The 23,680-nt window shown below is 35.8% G+C and overlaps 1 protein-coding gene across 4 annotated transcripts in view; it reads left to right on the top strand.

Moving 5' to 3' along the window:
• The window catches only part of OPA1 (OPA1 mitochondrial dynamin like GTPase), a 79,071-nt gene extending 55,812 nt beyond the window's left edge, over positions 1-23,259 (top strand). For all 4 annotated transcript variants that reach the window (XM_025876584.2, XM_025876568.2, XM_025876576.2 and 1 more), the window contains 2 exons: positions 17,304-17,371; positions 19,731-23,259. In XM_025876584.2, coding sequence (XP_025732369.2) covers positions 17,304-17,368 — 65 coding nt within the window. In that variant the 3' untranslated portion in view covers positions 17,369-17,371; positions 19,731-23,259. The remainder of the gene's footprint in view (positions 1-17,303; positions 17,372-19,730) is intronic.
• Positions 23,260-23,680: the final 421 nt, after the last annotated feature.

Here is a 23,680-nt window from a genome sequence, read left to right as displayed (position 1 = left end):
TGAGTTACCTCCTAGACATTTTTTTTTTTTTTAAGTTGGCTCCACATCCAATGTGGGGCTTGAACTCATGACCCTGAGATCAAGAGTCGCATGCTCTGCCAGCTGAGCCAGCCAGGTGCCGCATGTCCTGCATAGCTCATCTTTCCACCTGAATTCCTTATTTGCAGCATCTAATTACACTTAGAACTATTTAGTGTTGAAATATGCCCACTATGACCTTGATGAAATTCGTTTGACTTTGTAGCAAATTTTATTTTAAAGGATTTTTTTATAGATAAATACAGTGTCTACTTAGATAAAATCTATTTGGATTCCCGGTATAATTTGTAATAATGTTTTTAGTATATTTATTGAAACAGACTATATTTTTAAATGCTTTCTTTGAAGAAGGGAAGATTGGTATGGTATGTAGCTCAATTCAGAGTTTTTCCATAATGCGTCGTTTTATGATTTATAAAATCTATTTTATGATTATCATCATATGAAACAAGTGATAATGCTAACATCTCACAGACATTTTGGAATTTATTCTCTGTCCCGCCCTAGAAATGGAGTATTTGGGCGCTGGTAACAATTGCTGTAATGTTGCCAAACTGAAGTCCAGCAAAACAAAATGGAATTCTTTTATTATTTGTTATATGAATGTTGTGTCAGTTGTTAACTAGGTTATTGTGAGTTTTGGACCTTTATTATCAATTGCTTGGGCTTTAGAGCTTAGATTTCTTTCTAAATTCTTGTTCACTAAAGCCCAAATTACTTTTCATTGTCTGTGTACATAATCAGAGAATAATTGATATCCAGGAATTAAAGGGGCATTACAAATCATTTAGATCTCTCTAAGATCTGCAGTCTTTCCCTTCTTATTTTACAATCTATTTCTTTTCATTTTTATATTAGAACTTGAAACTTTATGAATATGAATTAATATTTGGATACTTTTCCTGTGCCAGATGTTAGTTTGTGTGCCTTATATGCATTCTCATAGGTAGTCATTTTTCTTATTTTATAGATTAAGAAATGGAAGCCTAGAAACACATAGGTAGTAAGTGGTAAAGCCGGGATTTGAGTTCAGGTCTTTTAACGACTCTGCCAAACTAATTTGAGAACAAAACTCAAGTCTGAAAAATATAATTACACAAAATATGGTCCTTTACATTTGGAAGGTTATAGTTAACAGTGTCCTTTACAGAGTGGATCAGAAAAACATACACATTAATGATTTAATATTTAAACTCCCAAATGATATGAAAACTTTGTTAGAATTAGAATATCTGGATAAGAGGACGCTAAAGTGTAAAGCAAGCCACTGACCAGATGGAAGAAGTTAATTTATGACTTTTAAATGTGTCTCAAATTATACTCTATCAAATTCCACCATAGTTAATTAAGTAGTATGTAAGTTGCCCAAAATTCAGACACAGCTTTTCTGTGTGATGTGTTCATGCTTAAAGTCTTAAGATCCAGTTGGAACAGATAGAGAATCTTTACTTGAGCATAAAGACTACTACTCTAAGTGGAGGGGCGGTGGGGAGTTTTGCACTGGGAGTATTGAAATCTGTGGTAATAGGCTTCAGTGTATTGCTTCCTACTTCTCTCGTACTTTATATGAATTGAAGATGTGCTTCAGTAAAAATTGAGTTAACTTCATATTTCCATTCTCGTTTACTAGTGAAATGTGAAACAGTGATAAACTCCTTTACTTGGACTGTCATTGCATAGGCTTATTTTAATGATACAGTTTGATGTCCCTAATGTTTAAAATAGTATAGCTTATAGAGCCTAGCCAGTTGGAGTCTTCCAGTATCCGCAGCCTTTTCCTCCTGCAGTTAGTTTGCTCTGCTGACTCCCTGCGCCAGGTGGCAACAGCTGGCCTTTCACTGGAGCCCAGGGACTGGGGAGTAGGAGTCACAGCAGTGTGCTCGGCCTCTCGCCTCTGTTGGCTGTGCTTCATTGGTTGATGCCTGGGCGTCTCCCAGACGGCCAGCAGTTGTTTCTTAAAACTTGAAGTTTGTTTCTCTTGGGAGTATACAGTGCTGGTGGGGCTTGTCTTCGGATCTCTTCACTTTCCCAGTCTCCTCTTATAATCCATCCTTGCTTTCTCTTGATAATTAGAAAGGAGCAAAGTTACCAGCTTTGTATCTTAGTGTGTGTGAGATTCAGTTTTGACTTTAAAAGCTTAGATGGAAATTTTATTTTTCTCTGAGCTACCAGATACTCACTAACAGAAATCATTCTTAGAATGGGAACTTTGTTCATTATTAGTATACTAATGTATTTTTGAAATTATGGTGATAAAAAGGGCATGATGTTAGAGTGAACCACTACTGCCATTTTAAAAGCTAAAATTGGAAGACAAATGCACCATAGCTGCTTAAATTTAAAAAGATCCTTTATTGGTACAGCACAGGGAATAGAGTCAATGGTATTATAATAATAGCGTTGTATGGTGACAGATGGCAGCTACGCTTGTGGTGAGCACAGAATAACAGACTTGTCCAATCACTGTGTTTACACCTGAAACTAATGTAACATTGTCAACTATACTTCAATTAAAAATTTTTGTAAGATTTTTTATTAAATCTAAAACAATTCTAAGGGTGCCTGAGTGTCTCAGTCAGTTAAGCAGCTGACTTGATTTCAGCTCAGGTCATGATCTTAGGGTCCTGGGATCAAGCCCTACATTGGGCTCTGCACTCAGCGGCGGAGTCTGCTCTAGGAGATTCTCTCTCCCTTTTCCTCTGCCCCTCCCCCCCATGTGTGTGCACACTCACTCATTCTCTAAAATAAATAAATCTTAAAAAAAAAAGACCACTGACTAAATAAATAAAGCATAATTCTGATTTATAGGATAGTTAAGAAATGTATCTTCATGCCATGTTAAAACTTGAGTAAAAAGTAGTTAGAAAATATCTAGATGGAACCCTCAGCCGGAATGATTTGGTTGTTCCTTATTTAGAAAGGAAGACTATCAGGATACTATCAAATTTAATTTCCGTTGGTTACTCCACATTCCTAAACTTCTTCCATACCTGCCATACCTTTGAAGGGCCATTATGGATGAAAATAGTGGCCATGAAGTAGTGTGAGGCTGAAAATTATCGTAAAAAAATGATTATTATACTCAGAATCTGGAACTTAAAATTATAGAAAAAGGAACTCATATTTAAAACTATTTTTCTAGGGGTAGGGCTCCGACATGCGCAAATTTTAACAAGTCTCCATAGGGGATTTTTGCTGGGCACCACCACTACCCACTCTCCTGCCCCCAAGTCCATACTCTAGAGAATTCTTCCTATTCACAGCAATTAAAAATTGTCGTTTTATTAATTGGGATAAAATTGATGTATATCTTTTTAGTAGAGTCTTAGAAACCGTGTGACTGTTGAAAATTTGGTAAGTTATTTGAACTCTATCTGTAGTAGCATATTCATTTTGTGTCTGTTGATGTAACCAAAGAAAATGAATTTTTAAGAGATTTGAAAAAGGAACGAGTGGTATTGAATTGTAGAATTCTAGACACAAAGACCCAGAGAGGATTTTTTTTAAAGGCACAATCACGGAGAATAGAGTAAGGTGCCCTGGAGAGAATACATGAAGTATGAGGACTGTAACCCCTGTAATTTCACTTATATCTGACTACTGCATTTCTGTTTGGCCAATAATTGTAAGACCTCAGTACTGTTTTCTCATCTGTCCTGGCATCTACCACATTTCTAAGCAGTCTTTTCCCTTTGTCTGTTTTTTATGTCTCTCACTGTGCCTACTTCCAGACTATTATCACTTGCTCAACCAGGATTTTTCCTTCTGCCTACTTATTTAACTTCCTCCAGTGAAAACCTTACTGAGGTACTGCCAGTGTGGTTTAATTGAGCAGAAGGCAGACTTCCCACTGTAGGCAACTGTAGATCAACTAAAATAACCAGTTTAAGAAGGAAAAATTGGGGGGCTGCCTGCGTGGCTCTGTCAGTTAAGCGCCTGCCTTCAGCTCAGGTCATGATCCCAGGGTCCTGGGATTGAGTCCCACATCTGGCTCCCTGCTCAGCGGGGAGTCTTGCTCCCTGTGGCCCCTCCCCCCGCTGTGCGTGCACTCTCCCTCTCAAATAAATCTTTAAAAAAAATTTCATGTCTATTTTGATTCATCTGTTCCACTAAAGTGATTTGGTTCTCTCCTAAATTCACCATATCTTGTATGGTATATAATGTATGTGTTCAGTGATTATTTAATCATGACCTTTTTTTTTTTTTATAATTTTTTTATTGTTATGTTAATCCCCATATATTACATCATTAGTTTTTGATGCAGTGTTCCATGATTCATTGTTTGTTCATAACACCCAGTGCTCCATGCAGAACGTGCCCTCCTCAATACCCATCACCAGGCTAACCCATCCCCCCACCCCCCTACCCTCTAGAACCCTCAGTTTGTTTTTCAGAGTCCAATACAGACTCTTTATTAGCCTCCTCCGCCTCCTGGCTTCAAAAAGAGGAAGAAGGACGCTAACTCTTATCTTAAGGAAACTTCCTAACACTGTCATGCCAGAAAGCTACCATATCATTTCTTTTGTAGAACAGCTTGCATTTGCTATGTTGGCCCCCGTCTCCACCCACCCACTCCCTTGCTGACATCTTGTGATATGGCTTTCATTCCTAATGAAACCACTTCCTTCTAGGTCCCCAGTGATTTCCTAATTGCCAAGCCATCCAATTTACCAAAACAGTTTAATAATTTTTTATGTTTGTTAGGCACTTTTAAGTTTATTGGAATTATTTTCATTCTCTTTAATATTCGTGGACCCTTTGTGTACTTTTTGGAATGGTTATTAATAGAAATTAGTATGTTTTAAAAAATGGAAAGATTGGAATGTTTCTCTTGTTGATACAGAATAAGATAAACTTCTTTCTGTTTCGTGTTACCAGTGTTTGAGGTTTTTAAGGCATCTGTTCAGGGTAAAAGCAGTTGAATTTTACATTTTGCCTTTGTGAAATAGTATTTTTTATAGTCAGATGAAATTGACAAACTGAGGAAGATAGTGAAGGATTATTTTTACCTTGAGTCTGCATAGGTGAGGTAGACTCTGCTTTGTGTTGTAGTGAGAGAGAGAAAAAAAGAGAGACAGCACAAAGAATAAAGTAATCCTCAGGGAGAGTCCTCTGTGTTAGAGAACTAGTTATTTACACACAGAATTCCATGTGACTAGCCTGAGTGGTGTGCTTTCCAGGTTATTGATGAGAAAATCCAGATTCAAAATGGGGCATTTAGAACCAAGCACATTTTTCATGGCCTAAGTCTATCTTTTAAAGGCAACATTGAGGATATTGGTAAATTGGTAAAGATTAAAATGGTATTACTTCTCTGTGTAATCTTATACAGACTACTGGTATTCAGTGTTTTATTAGCAAGTATATTCTTTCTTTTTGCCTTAAACTCATGTTTTAACTTATTTAAAGTAAGAATAAAGAAAGGTCTTTGCTTATCATTTTGAAGTAGGTTTTATTTACGTGTTGTGATACGTGTTTATGTGTATATTGTTATGTATAAAAGGGCCAGTGTGCATATTTTCAGCTAGAAATTCAGCTTTTTTCCCTAGCTACTAATGCTTACCACTTTCTTACTAAGAAGGTACTGAAATGAAGTAACATCTTTAAAGTTTGGATTAAATTTTGATGTGTTTTGTTTTTTAATTGTTTTATGTATTCTCTCCATTGCGAAGATGGAAAAAAATGAAATCTAGTCATTGAAAACCAAATCTAATCATAAAACAGTCTACCGGCCTGTGGAACACTATGTTAAATAAAATTAAGCAGGACATGAATAAATATTTTTAAAAGGAATGGTCATGGAGGATGAATTGGTACACACTGAACTGGTAACCTCTATGAAGTAGAGTTCTCAGGGTAGTTGGAGAAGGGAGTTAAAGGCAAAAGAAATTTTAACTGTTTACTATTTTATACATTTCTAGACTTTCTTTTCCCAAATAAGCATAATGCAGAATTACCTTAGAAATTTCATATTCTTAATTATTGTATTCATAGAAATGACAAAGGTAATTCATGATATAATCAATCTTAAAAGTGACCGAATATTTTCCCAAATAATTTCTTGGTGATTGTGATGACAAGAGACATTTCATGGGACTAGACGGTAATTGTTCATCATGGGGTCTTCGTTAGTGGTTGGGATTCACTTTGAATTCTTCTGATTTCCAGTAAATGCCCACTGTGGATCTGTCATCTGTAAATGAATTGAAATCTTTCTTAAACTGGTGAAGTTTTCAAGCTCATGCAACCCATGCAAGAGAATAGATTTTTCTGCTTCATTGTTACCTACTACATATGAAAAATAGTCCATATTCATTTCTCTTAGAACAGCTGTTTCATCTCAGTATTGTGCATCGCAGAAAGGAGTTTGCTGGGTTTTTTTATTCCCTTCAGTTCGGTCTGTTTCCTGGGTGAAGGAATTCAGGTCTTTCTAACCTCGCCTGTTTAGTCTCCTTGAGGCACCACTTCATTCTCTGAGTCATAGGTACAGACTACCTGTCTCCACCAAGTACACTACCAGTATTTCAGGTGTTTGTTTTAATCCCTCTTGTTATCACAGAACTAGTACATATATATGCATTGTGGAAAAATAGAAAATAGTGGGCGCCTGGGTGGCTCAGTCTGTTAAGCGTCTGCCTTTCGACCCCACACCGGGTCCCTGCTCAGTGGGGATCCTACTTCTCCTTCTGCTGCTCCCCCTGCTGTGCTTGCCCTCTCTCTCTCTCAAATAAATAGTCTTTGAAAAGAAAATTAGAAAATATAGCTAGCAGAATTTTTTTAAAACAATTGCCACTACCCGGAGATAACCACTGTAACATTGTATTCTAACAAAAATTTTAAAGTGGTCTTAGGGACATAATTTCTGTGCATTTCTGGAACACATTTGTCATGAGGAGATCTTAGCTTGGCTTTCTCTTGTACTACCAGTCTTCACTTCGTTGCCATTGCTCCTATTTCTGGTCTCTCATTTATCAGAGTAAGCTAAATTTCTCTTCTTTTTTCTTCATATGGTACTAGTTACTTTAAATAGGTCAGGTATTCCAAAGGCTATATTGTAGCAAAACATACACAGAAAATCACTCTGCTTTCAAAGTTAATCCCCACCTGTATCCAGGACCCTGGCACTTCCTGTGTGTGCTTAATGCCTGCATTATGTCTGTCCTTTCTCCAAAGATGTTCACGCCATCCCCATCTTAAAACCATTGGATTGATTCTTCCACGCACTCTGCCTTGATCTTGACTTTCTTATCCAGAAAAACCTTCGAATGTTTGCCTGCTACCTCCACTTTAACCATGCACTCTCTTAACTTTGTAATCTTATTCTCACTTCTGCCAAATTTGTTTTTTCCAAGATTGCTGACAATCAAGGGAAAGCAGTGAGCTAGGTGAGCATTAAGGAATAGAAAGTATCTATTCCCATGTAACTGCAGCATTTGGTACTTTGGGATCCAAATCCTGCTTGGAGCTCTACAACTGTCTCTGACATTTGTATAGAGCTTTGCGCTTTTGTCCATGTTTGCCTTGTAAAGGTGTAAGAGGCTTGTAAGGTATTACCCCTGTGGTTTGGATGGGGAAATTAATGATCATTGAGGGAAACGATTTAGCTAGGTGCATAAATATTTATGGCAAAGCTGGGGTAACAACATGCGTCAGAGATAGTATCTTTTTAGATTTGTTTTGGGATCTGCTCGTCTTTAGTCTTTGGGTTTGTACTTGTGGGTGATCAAATTCATATAATTTGGCTTCCTTTTTTATATTGTTTTCAATGTGCTAGTTTCGGAGCCTACTCTCCTAAACTAATTATTAAGAACCTAGAACAATGAATTTATCTCCTAAAGACCTATGTACTGGTTTCATTCTTCAAAAAAGATAAATACACAGGTTTATAAATCTGTGTATTCTGTATTGCTATTTCAATTGTGTGATTTTCCTTTTCTGCAGGTAGTAAGTTGTGACAAAATGTAAAGGTGATTTTCTGAATTAATGAATATGTAAAACTAATTCTGAAGTTATTTTCATTTCTTTGAGTCTTATTCTGACTTCTGGAATCAACATCAACAGTGATACCTCTTTACAGGGTCGTAGTGAGAAATAACTGAAAACTTACAGAATCAGCCTAACAAAACATGAATTCCTGTTAGCTCTTCTTGTGATAAGTTTAATAATAATCCTTTGTCCTAGTGCAGCATCTTAGTTAAGAAGTATCATTGTATTTCATTTTTGTTTTTCATCTCACTTAATTCATAACTTTATTAAAACCTGCAATTTTTAGTTCCATATTTTTTTCATAAACTTTTGGTTAGGTTCATAAATCAGAATTACAGTCTCTATTCTCATATTATTTTCTTTTACTTTTAAAAATTACATTAAAGAGCTGACTGTTTAAGAATCATTCTTGTGATTCATTCATCTGTTACGCCTCCTTTTTAAAGCTTCAGCACTGAAGGTCTTTTGACAAACCAATATTTATAACAGTTTGACAGCAGGATGAGGAACAGCGTTTGTCTTTGTAACAGCTTGAAGAAAGACCCTTTCCAGGACCCAGTCATGCAGTTACAATCTTGACCTCTTTCTTATGCTGGGAACATACATACAGCAGCACCTCCCATGTGTTTTCTTGTCCCATTGACTGTCCATTCACTTCCCATCTGTTTTGCAGTCTTAAAGGAATAGAAGGGGCCCTCTTCTTATAAATCTGTCTTCGCAGGTGATAAATGATGTCCTGTCTCTTTAAGGGCTGCCTGGGTGGTTTTCCTTTTCTTAAAATGTTTCAACATTCCTTCTAACAAAATTCAGAATAAAGTATACTTTAAAGAAGAAGAGGAAAATAGAAAAAAAATGGATTATTTTCAAACTTTCTTAATTGATTGGGACCAAATATTTTACGGGTCATTATGCTAAAGATTTTTTAGCCTTCTCAATTAAATACCTAAACCATAGTTTAGAAATTGTTTTGATGTTTAGATTTTTCTGTGGAGACAAAAGGAATGTATTCATTTTGAAATAGTGTATTTATTTAAACTTTTTGGGGGCAAATAAAGCAATGTATCATTAATGACAGTATATAAAATGACTTTTAAAGATTTTTTTCACCATAATTTGATTTGATAGCTGTAATTAATATGGACTGTTTTATGTACTGGATACAGAATAAAATAATTCACAGCAGATGATTATTAATCTTATGCTAGAGTTTAACTTTTACATTGAAAAGACAATCATGAATCCCATAACAATTTATTATTTTTTCTTTGATTGCTAAAAAGAAATGCTTTAAGTATCCATATTTATATCATTGGATTTTCCAAGCACTGGGCAGAAGTAAAAATATTTTTTTCTCCCATGCAGAAATTACTTAGAGAAGGTTAATAGGACAAATATTGTCCCCCCAAAATGTTTTTAAAACACTGATTTTAAATTAATTTAAAAACATTACCAGCAAAAAAAGACCACTTTTCAAGTTTTATAGTGTGTTTATGAATCAGCCACCTCATGGTACATCTTCTATGAACTAGTATTTTAGCTTATTTATTCCCTGCCCTATTTCAAAAAGGGTTTGAGGCAGCTTGCAAAGATCTATCCTGTACAAAATGTAAAAGTGCTTAAGTGGAAGGTTGGATGAAAGGAAAGAGAAAGGTAAGGCAGGTGCAATAATGTGAAACTTGGGATAAGATTGGTACCCCTCAAAACACTTGCTCAGGGGTTCTTCTGTTTTGCAGGTAACCTACAAATTTAGCTCTTGAGTTTCCTAGACAGCTGATGCAAAATGGAAAGCAAAGTTGATTACGTGGCGTTGCTGGTGGCTGTCGGACAGAGCAGTTGCTTAGTGGAAGCATAGGTGTTCCTGGTATACAGCACCTGAGGGAAATTTCATCCATCCTCACAGACAGAACACTGAATTATATGATAGAGTAAATCAAATGACTCCATATAATCATGAATTTCATGGGCCTCTTTACTTGGTTTCAGCTCACTGTGGGCTAATAACATAAATGGTGCAGTCCAGATTCATAGTTATTTGACTTATCTAAAGATGAACTTACATAGTATGTAATATCTAGTATCCCCCACACGGTCTTCCATGCATATGATTTCTTTTTTCAGCTGAGCCTTGTAATAATCAGGTAGCAAAAAGTTCAAGGTTTTATACTCATTGACAATGACAGACACCTGGAATGGAGCTACTCAATTAAGGGCAGATCCATAAGCATTAATAGTTAGCTGAGATGAAATTACAATTGCCATCTGCTTATAAAAGTGAAAGACCTGAGTGTAAGGCTACTCTGTGTTCATTCATACTGAAGTCTTTTGGAGAATTAGCTTTAATATATCATGAAAGTGTTTTAAGATGTTTTGGTTATATTGGCCAGAAGAACCTGGTAGAAATGCTTACAGTTAAGAGTTTTTAAAAAGAAAGAAAAAGAGAAAGGGAGGGAGAAAGAGAAAGAAAGCCAAATTCATTTATATATTCACCAGACCTAAGTTGCGGTTTATCTCATAGACTTTCTTAAGGCAGCTTTCTTTCTAAATCAGATTGTTTTGGGGGTCTGATTGCAGCAAATTTTTTAAATAGTCATCTTTAGTGTTTGATTCATGTTTTGGTTAAGTAGATTACTCAACAGTGAATGAATATTCATAGGCATCTATTGCATAGCAGGTTCTGTGCTAGGCCAAGTGATATTAAATGACACTTTTTTGTATGTAGATAATTCATGCAAGCAGTCCCACATTGATTCCTGGGGAAAAAAAAAACAGTATAAAACTGATGTTTCTAAAATTATGTAGCCCTGTGAGAATAATACTGTCATTTGCAGTTGAATTTTTACTCAGAGCTTAGTATCAAATAAATTAAAATATTAAGGCACAAACAAGAAAATTAAGTTTAAAAAGGATGCAGTTAAAACATATGATCAGTTAGAATAGTAAATTTCAGTCCTAAGTTTTAAAGCAATACAGGCTTTGAATTCTTCTGGATAGATTCCTTCATGTTATAGATAAAGAAACTGGGGTTGTGACATGACTGTGATCATGAAGTTAAAGGCAAAGCCGGAGCTAGAAGCCTTGTTTCTCCTGACCACACTGTTATATAGCTTTTAATCCATTATGTTCTTTTATCTTTATAAAAACCATATAAAATTACCCATTGATTATTTAGGGGTGTTAGGGGATTCTAACATTTGTTGTCATCAAACACTCCTTTCATTGTATACTCCTGTGAAGTCTATGTTTTGGAAGATCTGTCTATGGTAATAGATTTTTCATTAGAAACATAGAGTTACGATTATATCTTCTGTCGGCCTAAATAATAATTGTTCTGAGAGTAGATGTAATTCTTGCCAAAGATTTCCATTTGAACTTTTGAGACAATGGAAATAACCCAGACAACTCTGTTACCACCTTTAGCGGACCCCCTAGAAGTCAGGGACCCCACCCAGCTTTGAAATTAGCGTATCAGTCTCAAACAGTTTTCCAGAACATAGGAAATAATGCCTCCTTTTTCTGTAACAAGCAGAAGTATTCTGTTGGTCTTCATTAATGACTCTGTTTAAAAATAGTCATGCCTGTTTGTAGGGGGAAAAAAAACTACAGTGCCAAAGATTCAGAAGATAAGCATTAGATTTAGCTATACACCTTTGACTCTCTTTCGTTTTTCCTCTCGACTGTAAAAGGTGCACATTTTTTCTTGTGCTAAATCTGTTTTGACTATACCTTTAAGAGCTTTAAATCTGGTCTCCTGTTACCTTTTTCATTTTTTTTTCCTTGTTTCCCTGTACTCTAGGTAATTCCTCTAAATACTGAACTTCTAAAGAGCGCTTATAATTGTCCATTAGGAGCAACATATATTACATGTTAAGAACTGTTCCTTTAGTGAACAGCTTTTTTACAGCTAAATCTCACCTACAAGGTGTCCTCAAGCTTGGTACAAAGTATGTATGCAGCATGTTATGAAACAGTTCTGTTAAGGTACATTTTAATCTTTGGATGTGTGGTTTGCTTAAAGTACACTGCATTAGTAAGTTTGCAGTTTGTTTCTTTGTGCTTTCTTTAAAAACCTCAGAAGTTGTAAAAGATTTATTTCAGCGCATGTGGTAGTGTTTTGTGTGTGATTCTTTGTTCCTATTCTAAACTGTTATTAACCACTGAAGTGAACCTTCTCCCAGGTCTGGCCTTTTGGTATTCACAGTGTATTCAAAACCTAATTACAGATTAGTCTATATTTGAGACTTTTTGAGCAAGTATCAGAAGATTCAAAAAGAAATTGAGAGTAGCAGTATCATTTCATGTGGAGATAAAGAGACCCAAAACATGAATGGGTGTCAAGTCATCTGAAGAAAAGAAAAAAGAGAAGGAACTTCATTCACTGAGACGGGCGGTTTATGAGGTGGGGATTATGGGAATATTCATGACTCAATCAAGAAGCACAATGAATTGATGTTTGAAATAGTTCATCTTTTAAGTAAACATTGGATAAATGGAAAGTAGACTCCATATTCACTACATGTAGAATTGCCTATTTCAGAACCGAAATAGCAGTTCAAACAGAAATAGCGGTTTGTTAATCCCTTCCTGAGTTGGTTTAATTTATCAAGTTAATCTGAAATTTTATAAGAATTCTCTAGGTATAAATATTTAGTGCAGATATTTAATAGAAAAAGGAGTTTGTTTTGTAATTAGCCATGCTAATCTGTACACACATTTCCGTGGGAAAGTAATTTCTAAATAGTTAAACACAATAAGATCTTAGAATTTGAAAACACTAATACTGGGACATTAATTTGAAAGGATCAGAAAGTAGAAAGTTTTAGTTGCTAGCACTTAACCTTATTTTTATGGGTAACTATTTCCTGGGTGCAGTTAGATGGCATAGTTTGTATATAAGAAGTGCTGAAAACTTAGAATTTAAAATGAATGAATTCAAATATAAGAAATAATGCTGATTATTATTTGTAATATAGCTTCTTTGCAAAGAATGAAATCAGTCTACTTCCTAAAGCTCTGTGTCTGTGTGTGTGTGTGTGTGTGTGTGTGTGTGTGTGTGTGTGCACGGTCAGCATAGTTTAGTCTTCTTAATAAAGTGAAATAATTAAATGGAAGTTTCTCTTTCCACTGGTATTGTATTGTTGGATCTGAGTATTCTCTGTTCTGTGTGGTTCAGGTGACCCATCAGCGTTCCTTGACCTTCATTGTCAGTGTGTATGTACCCTGCCTCCCGTTCCCAGGCTGGCTGTAGTTCTTGTGCTCCTGGCGTCTGCCCTCTGGGTCATTGGCTTAACACCCAGGAAGCCTGTCAAATGGTATTTTCCTTCTTAATAACCTACAGCCTTTATTTTCTGTGCTCTATTTTTGGGAACTTCGCTTACCACCTGTCAAGTATTTATTGAGCATGTATATTGAGTCTGATATTGTAGACACTGAGGATGCTGAACTTTTTTTGTCCAGTTACATACTTTGGTATTGTTTTCCAAGGATTTCTTCCAATGTGTGTAGATCTGGTCTCCTCAAGAGGTAATAATATTTATTATATGTTTTTTAGTCATCCCTAGGCACAGAACTACTTGGGAGCATGCTTGGTAACTAGTCCATTCCCTAACTTTTACCATAGTGTGTCTTACTTCACATAAAAGGTAAAACTTAAATACACTTGAAGTAATAGCATTGGTTTTCTTACCATTTAGAGTCTATAGCAGATCTAGTATGTTTCTGATCAGAGGGATATCACAAAGCGAACTCTCCAGGCTTAATATCCTCATCTTTGGCAGTGACACTTTGGGTCGTATGAGGACCAAGTGAAATGTGGGATTTAAAATCATCCCAAATATAGTAGACACTTCATAGACTTATAATGAGGTAGGAAGGAGGTGATCAGGGAGTTCTTCTCAAAGGCAGGATAGCATCTCTGTCCCCATGTCACTCCATTAAGTGCACTGTATAAAATGAAGGAACACAGAAGTGAATTTTTAAATTTAGTGTAAAAAGGATGTGTTTATCACAATTATTCTTTTTTCTTTTAATGTTTACCTCCACCCTCTCCTCTCTTCTCATCTACCCCCATTACTTCCTAGTTACTCACTCAAATGCCCTTTGTGTCATTCTTGAGGTTTCAGAGTATAGTGTCACGGTGTCCTGATACTCTAGCTATAAAATTTGTAAAAAAACAACTTTTTGAAAGGGAAATTTGGCAATTTTATTCTGTGGTTTTCTTATTAATTAGATAAGTCTTTTTACTTTCATTTGGAAAAAAAAACATTGCGTATCTCTAATTTTCAAAGAATTTGAGTTTGATTCAGACTTCACAGTTAGACACCTGTATCGGAGTGGTCCTTGGGACCCCTCCTACACTGTTGGTGGGAATGCAAGCTGGTGCAGCCACTCTGGAAAACAGTATGGATATTCCTCGAAAAGTTATTAAAATAGAGCCACCCTACGACCCAGCAATTGCACTACTGGGTATTTACCCCAAAGATACAAATGTAGGGATCCAAAGGGGCACGTGCACCCGAGTGTTTATAGCAGCAATGTCCACAATAGCCTAACTAGAGCCTGGATGTCCATCAACAGATGAATGGATAAAGAAGATGTGGTATAAATATACAATGGAATATGATGCAGCCATCAAAAAAAATGAAATTTTGCCATTTGCCACGACATGGATGGAACTAGAGGATACTATGCTAAGCAAAATAAGTCAGAGAAAGACAATTATCATATGATCTCACTCATACGAAGAATTTGAGAAACAAAACAGGATCATAGGGGACGGGAGGGAAAAATGAAACAAGACGAAACCAGAGAGCGAGACAAACCATACAAGACTCTTAATCTCAGGAAACAAACTGAGGGTTGCAGGAGTGGAGGGGTGTGGGAGGGATGGGGTGGCTGGGTGATGGACATTGGGGAGGGTAATGTGCTATATGGTGAGTGCTGTGAATTGTGTAAGACTGATGAATCACAGACCCGTACCCCTGAAACAAATAATTATATGTTAATATAAATAAATAAATAGATATAAAAAAATAAAAGAGTGGCCCTTGGTCTCTTTCAATACAAATAGACCTTGCTCTGAGCAGTCTCCTGTGAGTGATACTACTGTGCCACCCACTCACAGGTCATCTGTCCAGCTAAGGATGAAGGTCAGGGACAGGGCAAAAGGATGGATAGAGCCGGCCCTGCAGCTGCCCGACTGTACGCAGATCATGGAGCAAATAGAATCAGACTTCCTCTTACACAGTACAGCTTTCCCAAGTAGAAAGAGTTCACAGTGAAATGTTTAGAGGAGCTGCCAAGGCTTAACACCTGTTTTAGATTTCCATGTGTTGTGCTGTTTAAGCCAGATGATTTTTTAAAAACCCTGTTCAATTCCAAAATTCTGTGAGACAACTTAGAAAACTCCTTTTCTCCTACTCTCCCTTTTTTTAAAAAAATTCTTCAGCTGATGAACTGCACTATGTGGAATTCTGTAAATACTCACTGAAGAAAATAGGTGAAGCTATTTCTAAGCAACAAATGAATTAATTTTAAAAATAAGAATATGACCTTATTTTGAGAAGGGATGTATATTTTTGGTTTGACTTTTCTTTTACAAATAGTACTGACTACCAAAAAGTACAGACTAAACTTCTAAGAGATGGGTTGGGGTTATTTTTTCTGGTTTCTCTAGTTTACTTTCACATATAAGGATTTGTTGGCATCTCTGCAATAACTATTCTCATGTTTGCTCAGTAAATAGTTTGATTAAAACAATACACTTTTTTTTTCTCTATAGATTTTGTGTTAGTCTCAGACTCATACGAAGAGGTAGAAGTGTTAAATTACTGGCAAAAAAAAAAAGAAGACATGTTCTTGATATGCAGCCATATAGGCTTTGTTGAGTTCCTGCAATGCTAATAAGAATTCGCAAAGAGGACGGGTCTTCCTTTCATTGGCTATTCATCAAAACTGCTGTCTCACTGATAGAAATACTTTGTCTTCAATTGCAGATTATTTATTTTTAAATATAAAAGATACAAATGTTGGGGTGACTGGGGGGCTCAGTTACTTGAGTGTCTGAAACCTGAAGTTTCAGCTCAGGTCATGATCATGAGATGATCCCCGCATCAGGCTCCATGCTCAGCAGTCTGCTTGAGATACTCTCCCTTTGCCCCTCCTCCCACTCGAAAGCACTCTTTCTCTAAAATAAGTAAATAAATATTTTTTTAAAAGATACAAATATTGAATATTATAATGATTTTTCTATAGATATAATGCAGAATGCATTACAGTTTTGCCTCTAGATCGATAGTTTTGAACCAGTCACTTCACTGTAATTGATAATTCCCGCTAATATGTAGAATTGTGTTAAAAGGACAAAGATATTTGTTACTGTGCTTACCACAAGCTATATTTTAAAGGGGAAGTTGCATAATTAAGTTAGCAGTGAAGTAGAATAAATCACAACTTCCATTTTTTTAACATTTGGAGATTGACATGTACTGTGCCTAGTTTATATTTGTGAAGGAAATCTTTATATTTCAGAGAGAAGTTACAGATTTTATTTGGAAGTCTATAAACATGAAAATCTAAAATCAAATAAAATAATGTAAGTTTGTCTTCAGTGCCTATAGTGTTCTTAAACTATTCATTTATAGCTAGAAAAGTACATTTTTTCTATGTACTTTTTGAAGTGTTTTGCCCTTTTCATGTTTGTTGCAAGTATTTCCTACAATTTCTTTTATCTATTTTGACATATAAAGTGTACATTTTAATGTGGTCATACTGGTAATCTTATCCTTTGTATTTCCCATTTATCCTAAAAAATCATTTTCCAGTCTAAGGCCTGTTAAATGCTCACCTGTATTCTCTTTTAATTTTTAAAAATGGTTTCATTATTTTATTTTATATTTTCCTCTGTTCAGATATTGCTAACTGAGTCCTTGGTTGGACTCCAGAGAACCTGAGAACTCCTTAAAGTTCTATATGCAATTACGTATGTATCTATACATACATTTTTCTGTGTAAGATTCCATAACTCTTACTACATTCTGAAAGGGGTCTGTCACAAACCCCACACTCCTTCCCTTGCCAAAAAATTGTTAAGAGCTACTTACTACAGTCCATTTTAACCTTTTCTGGACATAAGGGGGTATGGGGTGCTAAAGTAATTTTTTTTTCCCTTTCCCAAATAGAGTATCCCAGACCATATATTGGATAATTATCTTCTAAGATTTGTGTTGCCTTTGAAAAATAAATTCACTTTTAACTAATTTATTGTCTTTTTATCTCTGCAGAGAAAGTTAGAGAAATTCAAGAAAAACTTGATGCTTTTATTGAAGCTCTTCATCAGGAGAAATAAATGGTAATAAGTTAAGTAAAAGTCCTCTTACTGCATTGGTACTGACTAGATGCAAAATTTATACTTTTTAACTTATTCTTATAGTTCATCATTGTACTTGACTATATCCTGCTTGTTCCTTAATAACAATTTTAGTGTAATTAAATAATTTTAATGGCAGGGATCTCTGAAACTAATTCTACATTTCATATGTGTAATGTTCCTTTTGAATACTTGATTGTCTTCTGGCTGAACTAAAAATATCCTCCAGAACTCATTTTGAACAGAACAAAGGTAAACAAAGCTAAGCTGTTTCATAATATGTATATGGCTTGTAAGTTTTCTGCATTTAAAGAATTGAACTGTAGCTCTCATTTCATTCCTCATTGTTCACATTCAGTTGATAATTATATGTATGTTAAGTTGCAAAGCATTTGTTTGGCTTGACTAGTAATCCTAACAGTTGTTCTTAATCTTATTTTCTTATGTTTAAAAATATTTCTCCTGTTTAAAATTACTCAGATAGCCTTAGTATGTAGTACTCTTCTGAATGTGTGGACTCTTGTCTAATTTTATAGTCTGGCATTGGAAGCATGTTCCAGATAAAGTATTACATATATAGAGACTTGCCTTAGTAGCTTAGTAACCTGCTAATTATTGCTAAAGAATTATAATTAGTAAGTCTTTTGCTTTTATTGAAGAAGTTGAGAAAGGGAAAATGCTATAATTAAGACATTATCGTGTGTTTAAAATATTTAATTAATCACTTTATCTGTGAGCCTTGCCCTGTAGGCGGCCTGCAACACAGTCAGAACTGGAAGGAATAGAAAAGTAAAAGATTCCCTCCCTAGCTGCTGCATTCATTTCAGAAAAGGCCCTTTAACCAAACTACCTATTTTCCTCTACTGGAAGGACAGTATGTTTGAGAAAGCAAGCTAGAAAAGGAAGCACAGCTCAGACCATTATCACTCAGAACAGCATCCCAGCAATGAATGAGGGAGGAAGGAATTAGAAAGCTTTCCAGTAATGCTTTGGTACTTTGTTCTGTCTCTCTCCCTGAAGGTAAGACAGATGTGTATATGGATGTATACAAAATGTGTCTAGAAACTAAGTATCAATCATCTTGAACACAATCCAAAAATAATTCATTGTTTTTAAGTGTCTGTGTTCATAAATGTTTTATACAACTTCAGTGTATGAAAATTTTCTTTTAAAGTCATAAGGTTGTTAGATCTTCCTCATCATAATTACTCAATAATTAATGTTAATTTTATTTTATTTTTTTTTAAGATTTTATTTATTTATTTGAGAGAGAGAGAATGAGAGATAGCACGAGAGGGAAGAGGGTCAGAGGGTCAGAGGGAGAAGCAGACTCCCCGCTGAGCAGGGAGCCCGATGTGGGACTCGATCCCGGGACTCCAGGATCATGACCCAAGCCGAAGGCAGTCGCTTAACCAACTGAGCCACCCAGGCGCCCCAATAATTAATGTTAGAAATAAACATTTTGAGAGCCTTTTTGATTTGAAGATTCTCCTCTTCAGCACCAAAGTTCTCTTGAAATTTTTGTTTATAAATGTGGTTTGGGGCGATGGGGTGAGGGGAGGAAATTCATGAAAATCCTTCTGTCTTTAATGAAATTGAGGAAGCCTAAAGCCAGCCAGTGTTTTACATAATGGTGAGTGTCACTTCCCTGAGTGGGTCAGTGTGACATCTTAGTATTACCATTGCCACTGGAAACATGCCTTTTCCTGCCAGAGTGTCTGTCTCAAGTGGAGTCCAGGGCAGTCCCAAGAGCTAAGTTGTGATGATACTTGTCTATGAGGAAACCATCCCAACTTTCTTTGTTCCTTACTTGTCTTTAATCTCCACGGCCCTGCCCAACCCTTGGGATTTATAACCCTGTGAACTGTTAGTAATTCTATTTTGTACCCTGCAGATCCAATGAAAAGAATAAATGTGGCAAAATGGTAGTAGCCTTGCTTCATTCTGACCGTTTTATAAAAGTTACCAGGAACTTTAAGGAGTAGTTTCTTAGTGATAGTTTTAACATGTGTGGATTCCTCAGCCTGGTAGTTTTAAGTAATTCATTCTCATAATTGCCGAAGATGTTTATACCCAACACAGTCATACACAGATTCCTTCTGCTGATCAACTTTAATATGTTTTTAAATTTTTCCATAAAAATTAATTACAGTATTTTTTGATTCACACATCATGTCAATAAAATTGTTCTATTGTTACAGTAGGTGATATTTTGAACTTAATACAACTAGCAGACAGGCAGTTAAACATCAGTATTTTTATGATCATGCAGTAATAAAGTTTAGAAATTTTGCATTTGTCTCCTCATACCTTAATTTATCAAATATGTTTATTTTTGCAGAATCCTACTCATAATATAATCACCTCTGCATACATGTGAAGAAAGAAAACTCCAGAGTCTCTTGTCCTCCCTTTTTTCCTTCTGCTATTCCACCTTTCTAAACATAAAATAAAGTCATGGGATAAAAATAATTTATGTGTGTTCGAGGCACTTTAACCATCAGCTGCCTTTTGAATGCAAGAACAGTAGAAATGGCATTAAAATCCTATTTTATTGTATTGAAGTGACAAAATAATACAAGTGGTCTGGCCGTTAGATTCAGTCCTTGAAGATAAGAATCTTGCTCTCCTGCTTGTCTCATTTGTGGTGGCACGCATTCAACTAATTCATTAGCTGATGTTACTCAGTGTCAGTTTTTTTCTGGGGAAAAAGTGCTAGATGTTGTGAAAAGCTATCAGTTGTATATAAGATGATGGTAACCTGCTAAGTTGTTGTCTGTATCTGTAATGTTCTATATGCAGTAACTATCTGATTATGAAAATTGAGTTTACATTTATCATGTGAAAGAGGACGAGCTAACAGAAGAGCGCCTCAACCAGGTGAATTCGGATTACAACAATCCAGGTACATCCAGTGAAAGAGGTCTTACCCTTCGTTGCCAGCTGAGAGGGCTGCCTTAGAAGCGAAGTCGGCAGCAGCTTCCCTGTTTGCTTCCATTGATGATTTTGTCCTTTCTGTACCCATTTGAAATTCATTTATTTTGTATAGGCAAGCCGGGTTTTCTGTTAACCGTGGGTTTTTTGAACCTGTTGACAGAGCTACTGGGTTGTGACACAGGGTAAGGAAGATAAAGAATAATCGGTTGACTAATTTCATTGAGACTGTTGTCAAGACTTCAGGTGGGCTTCAGGAAAAGGCCTTCTGTCATAAGACTATTTTAAATAGAAATTACTTCAACAGAATAATGTTGACCATCTCCCTCTTAGCTGAACGTGTAAAGACAAACAGAAAATTTGATTCACCGCAGTTCAGTTATTGTACCTTCACAGCATTTTCATGTGTTTCATACAAATATTTCTTTATTGGCTGACGGACTTTAAAGCAAAGAAATATGCCATTTTTGACTTAAAATGTCTTTCTCATTTATCTCTGCTTTGTTGCCATTTCATGGAACCTTTATTATTCTAATAAAAATGCCCACTGTGTGACAGTTTTTATTTTATTTTATTTTATTTTTTTTAAGATTTTATTTATTTGAGACAGAGAGAATGAGACAGAAAGCACATGAGAGGGGGGAGGGTCAGAGGGAGAAGCAGACTCTCTGCCGAGCAGGGAGCCCGATGCGGGACTCGATCCCGGGACTCCTGGATCATGACCTGAGCCAAAGGCAGTCGCTTAACCAACTGAGCCACCCAGGCGCCCGACAGTTTTTATTTTATAGTTTACTTAATTTTCAGCTTTTTTAGAATTATGTTTTGGTAACCGTTCCCTTGCCACCCCACTTTTTTTTTTTAATTTAGCATCAATATATCCTTCATTGTGATTTCTCTCAAGATCTGAGGACACTTAATATACAAAGTTGGAAGGATATCACAGCGTATTTCAGAAATTGAGAATTCAGTAAGTATTTGTTTTATCCTGTTTGATAAGAAAGGTAGATCCTGTTTTACACAGCTGGTAGCAGTCTACATTGTTATTTGGTAGGTGAGAGTCAGGAACATTTCATGTGTCTTTCAGCTCTAGGGCTGATGGGTGAACAGAAGGGGAGTAGAGAGCCCCACTCCATGTTCTGTGCTGAGTTTGGAGATGACCTCACTGGTTAACTCCCTCTAACCAGTGCTGCTTGGTGGTAACTCCTCACTGAAGCAGGCACCATGCAGTTATTAATATTTTTGTAGTTGTAAAACACAGCCACTTTACAACTACAAATCTATTGCTAAAGAAATAGGACCATGTTTATTTATATGTGCTATGGATAGGAAAAAATACCTTCAGCAGTATTTCTGTAGATTTTTCCCAAGCAAAAGGCTGATGTTAAGTCAGTACTTTTTTCACATCTCTTCGTGTAAATTTAAGAAATGGGGATGGGGTGTCTTCATTTTGAGATCAGTATTTGTAATTTAAACATACAAATAGATGATAAAAATTAATGTGATTAAAAATCCAGGTAAGAGTCCGGACACCCCCTCATCCCCCACAGTAATATGACTTCTTTCTTTCATGGGCTACATATATATATATTTGTTTGTTTGTTCGTTTTAGCTGAGCTCATTCTAAGCATGCCTTTTTTTTTTTTCTTGGAAGTTAGGTTGATGCAGATGTTATTAAAAGAAAAAATAAAATTCGGATTCTCAAGAGTAAACCCTGTGTGTTGTGTCTATAGTTCAAAAATTACAAATGATTCAAAGTTAAACCAGTCACTTCAGAAATTCAATGTATAGGAGTTAAGTTCTAGCTCGACCAGGAATCATTTGTTTTGCATGGCAGAAATTGCAAAGAATAGAGTGAACAAAGCTCTGTATGGAAGACTGAACAACTGTAAATAGATTATATCCAAAATTGACTTGGTCAAGGTATCAATTTTAAAACTCCGTATTCGTAGGCAGTGCACAATAGGAAACAAGCCGTTCTTGCTGCTTCACAGTTCAATCAGCTGAACTATAGTTATAGGTGGAGCAATCCTCCTTTCTTAGTAGCTTAATTATATTCTCTCCTCTTTGTATTACCCCCCCCCCTTTTTTCAGGCTTTACTCCAGTGGACTCCTTGCCACAAATAATTTGGCCTCCAAATGCAAATGAATAGTGTAAAAATGAGTAGGGAACATTGCAGAGAGTGGTGCTTCCTAACCGTATAATTTGGGAAGTTTACATATGATGATAAGATTCAGAATGGAGGCTTAAAAGGTAATTTCCTTAACTAGTTAATAATTTTATATTTATTTCAGATGTATTTATCTGCAGAAAGAAATATGGTCTTTCAGGTTTCCAGTAAAAGGGATCAAAACAATACTTTTTATCTCAGTTCTCTTAGCTGGTGTTTGCTATAGTTTCAGGTACTTTAGCAGTATAGAGATGTGCTTACAAATATACTTACTTTTGAATGATCATGACTATGTGTTTAAATATTTAAAACTTAACCTTGTTTTTACTTGTGCACTGTGAATGAACTTTGTATTATTTTTTAGAACCTTCACACTCCATGTAGATGTTACTGCGATTATATTTTGCCTGTGATTAATTAAGGTCATTTGTGTAGATTAGTAATTAAAGCTATTTAAATCATGTTATAATTCAATATTGGAGAGCATCTTTTAACTTTCTGTGTATTAATGAGAGGGTGAGAAAGAGAGAGAGAGAGAGAGAGAGAAACCTGAGCACCGGGGTCATAATTTGACCTCACAGTGTAACCAAAATCATGGTCTCACAAGCCTCTTAATGTGGCTCTCCTCTAAATACTTATACTTCACACGCTTCACATTTCGCAGTTGTAATCCACGGTCAAACAATGCCTTTTTTTATGTCTTGATACTTGTCAAAACATTTTGGTATTTACTTTGATAAAATATATTAAAAATGTCTTTTAATTGGATTTTGCTGCCATGCCCATCATTTTCACTAATGATGCTAGCATGTTCATTCATACAGGAGGCTTACTGAAAAGTCTTACCTAAGTCTTAGAAGGGGAAGGACCCTTGAGGATCCCTTACTTCCATCTACCACCTTATTATAAACTCCCATTTCTTTTTTTTTTTCTTCCCAGAACTTTGCTCCTAAATGATGCTTATTAAATGTCTGTTGATCATTTGATATGTAAAATAAGGCAGAGTATAGGTGTGCCTTCTCCAGGATTCATATGGTTGGCTGAACTCAAAACTAGGGAAAGACTCAAAGTCATGATTGCTTCAATAAGTAGTACATACTAGCTGGAATATGGTTTATTTCTGGTGAGTTAATGTCAGGAGACAGTCTTTGAATTCCTTTGGAAGGTTTGTAGAAAAGAACATGTTTCA

Source organism: Callorhinus ursinus, unplaced genomic scaffold, assembly GCF_003265705.2.
Source record: "Callorhinus ursinus isolate GAN/ISIS: 27379988/994484 unplaced genomic scaffold, GSC_fseal_2.0 scaffold1, whole genome shotgun sequence".
Lineage (NCBI taxonomy): Eukaryota > Metazoa > Chordata > Mammalia > Carnivora > Otariidae > Callorhinus > Callorhinus ursinus.
The sequence above is the reverse complement of the archived record's forward strand: the minus strand, read 5'-3'. Positions and strand labels throughout refer to the sequence as shown.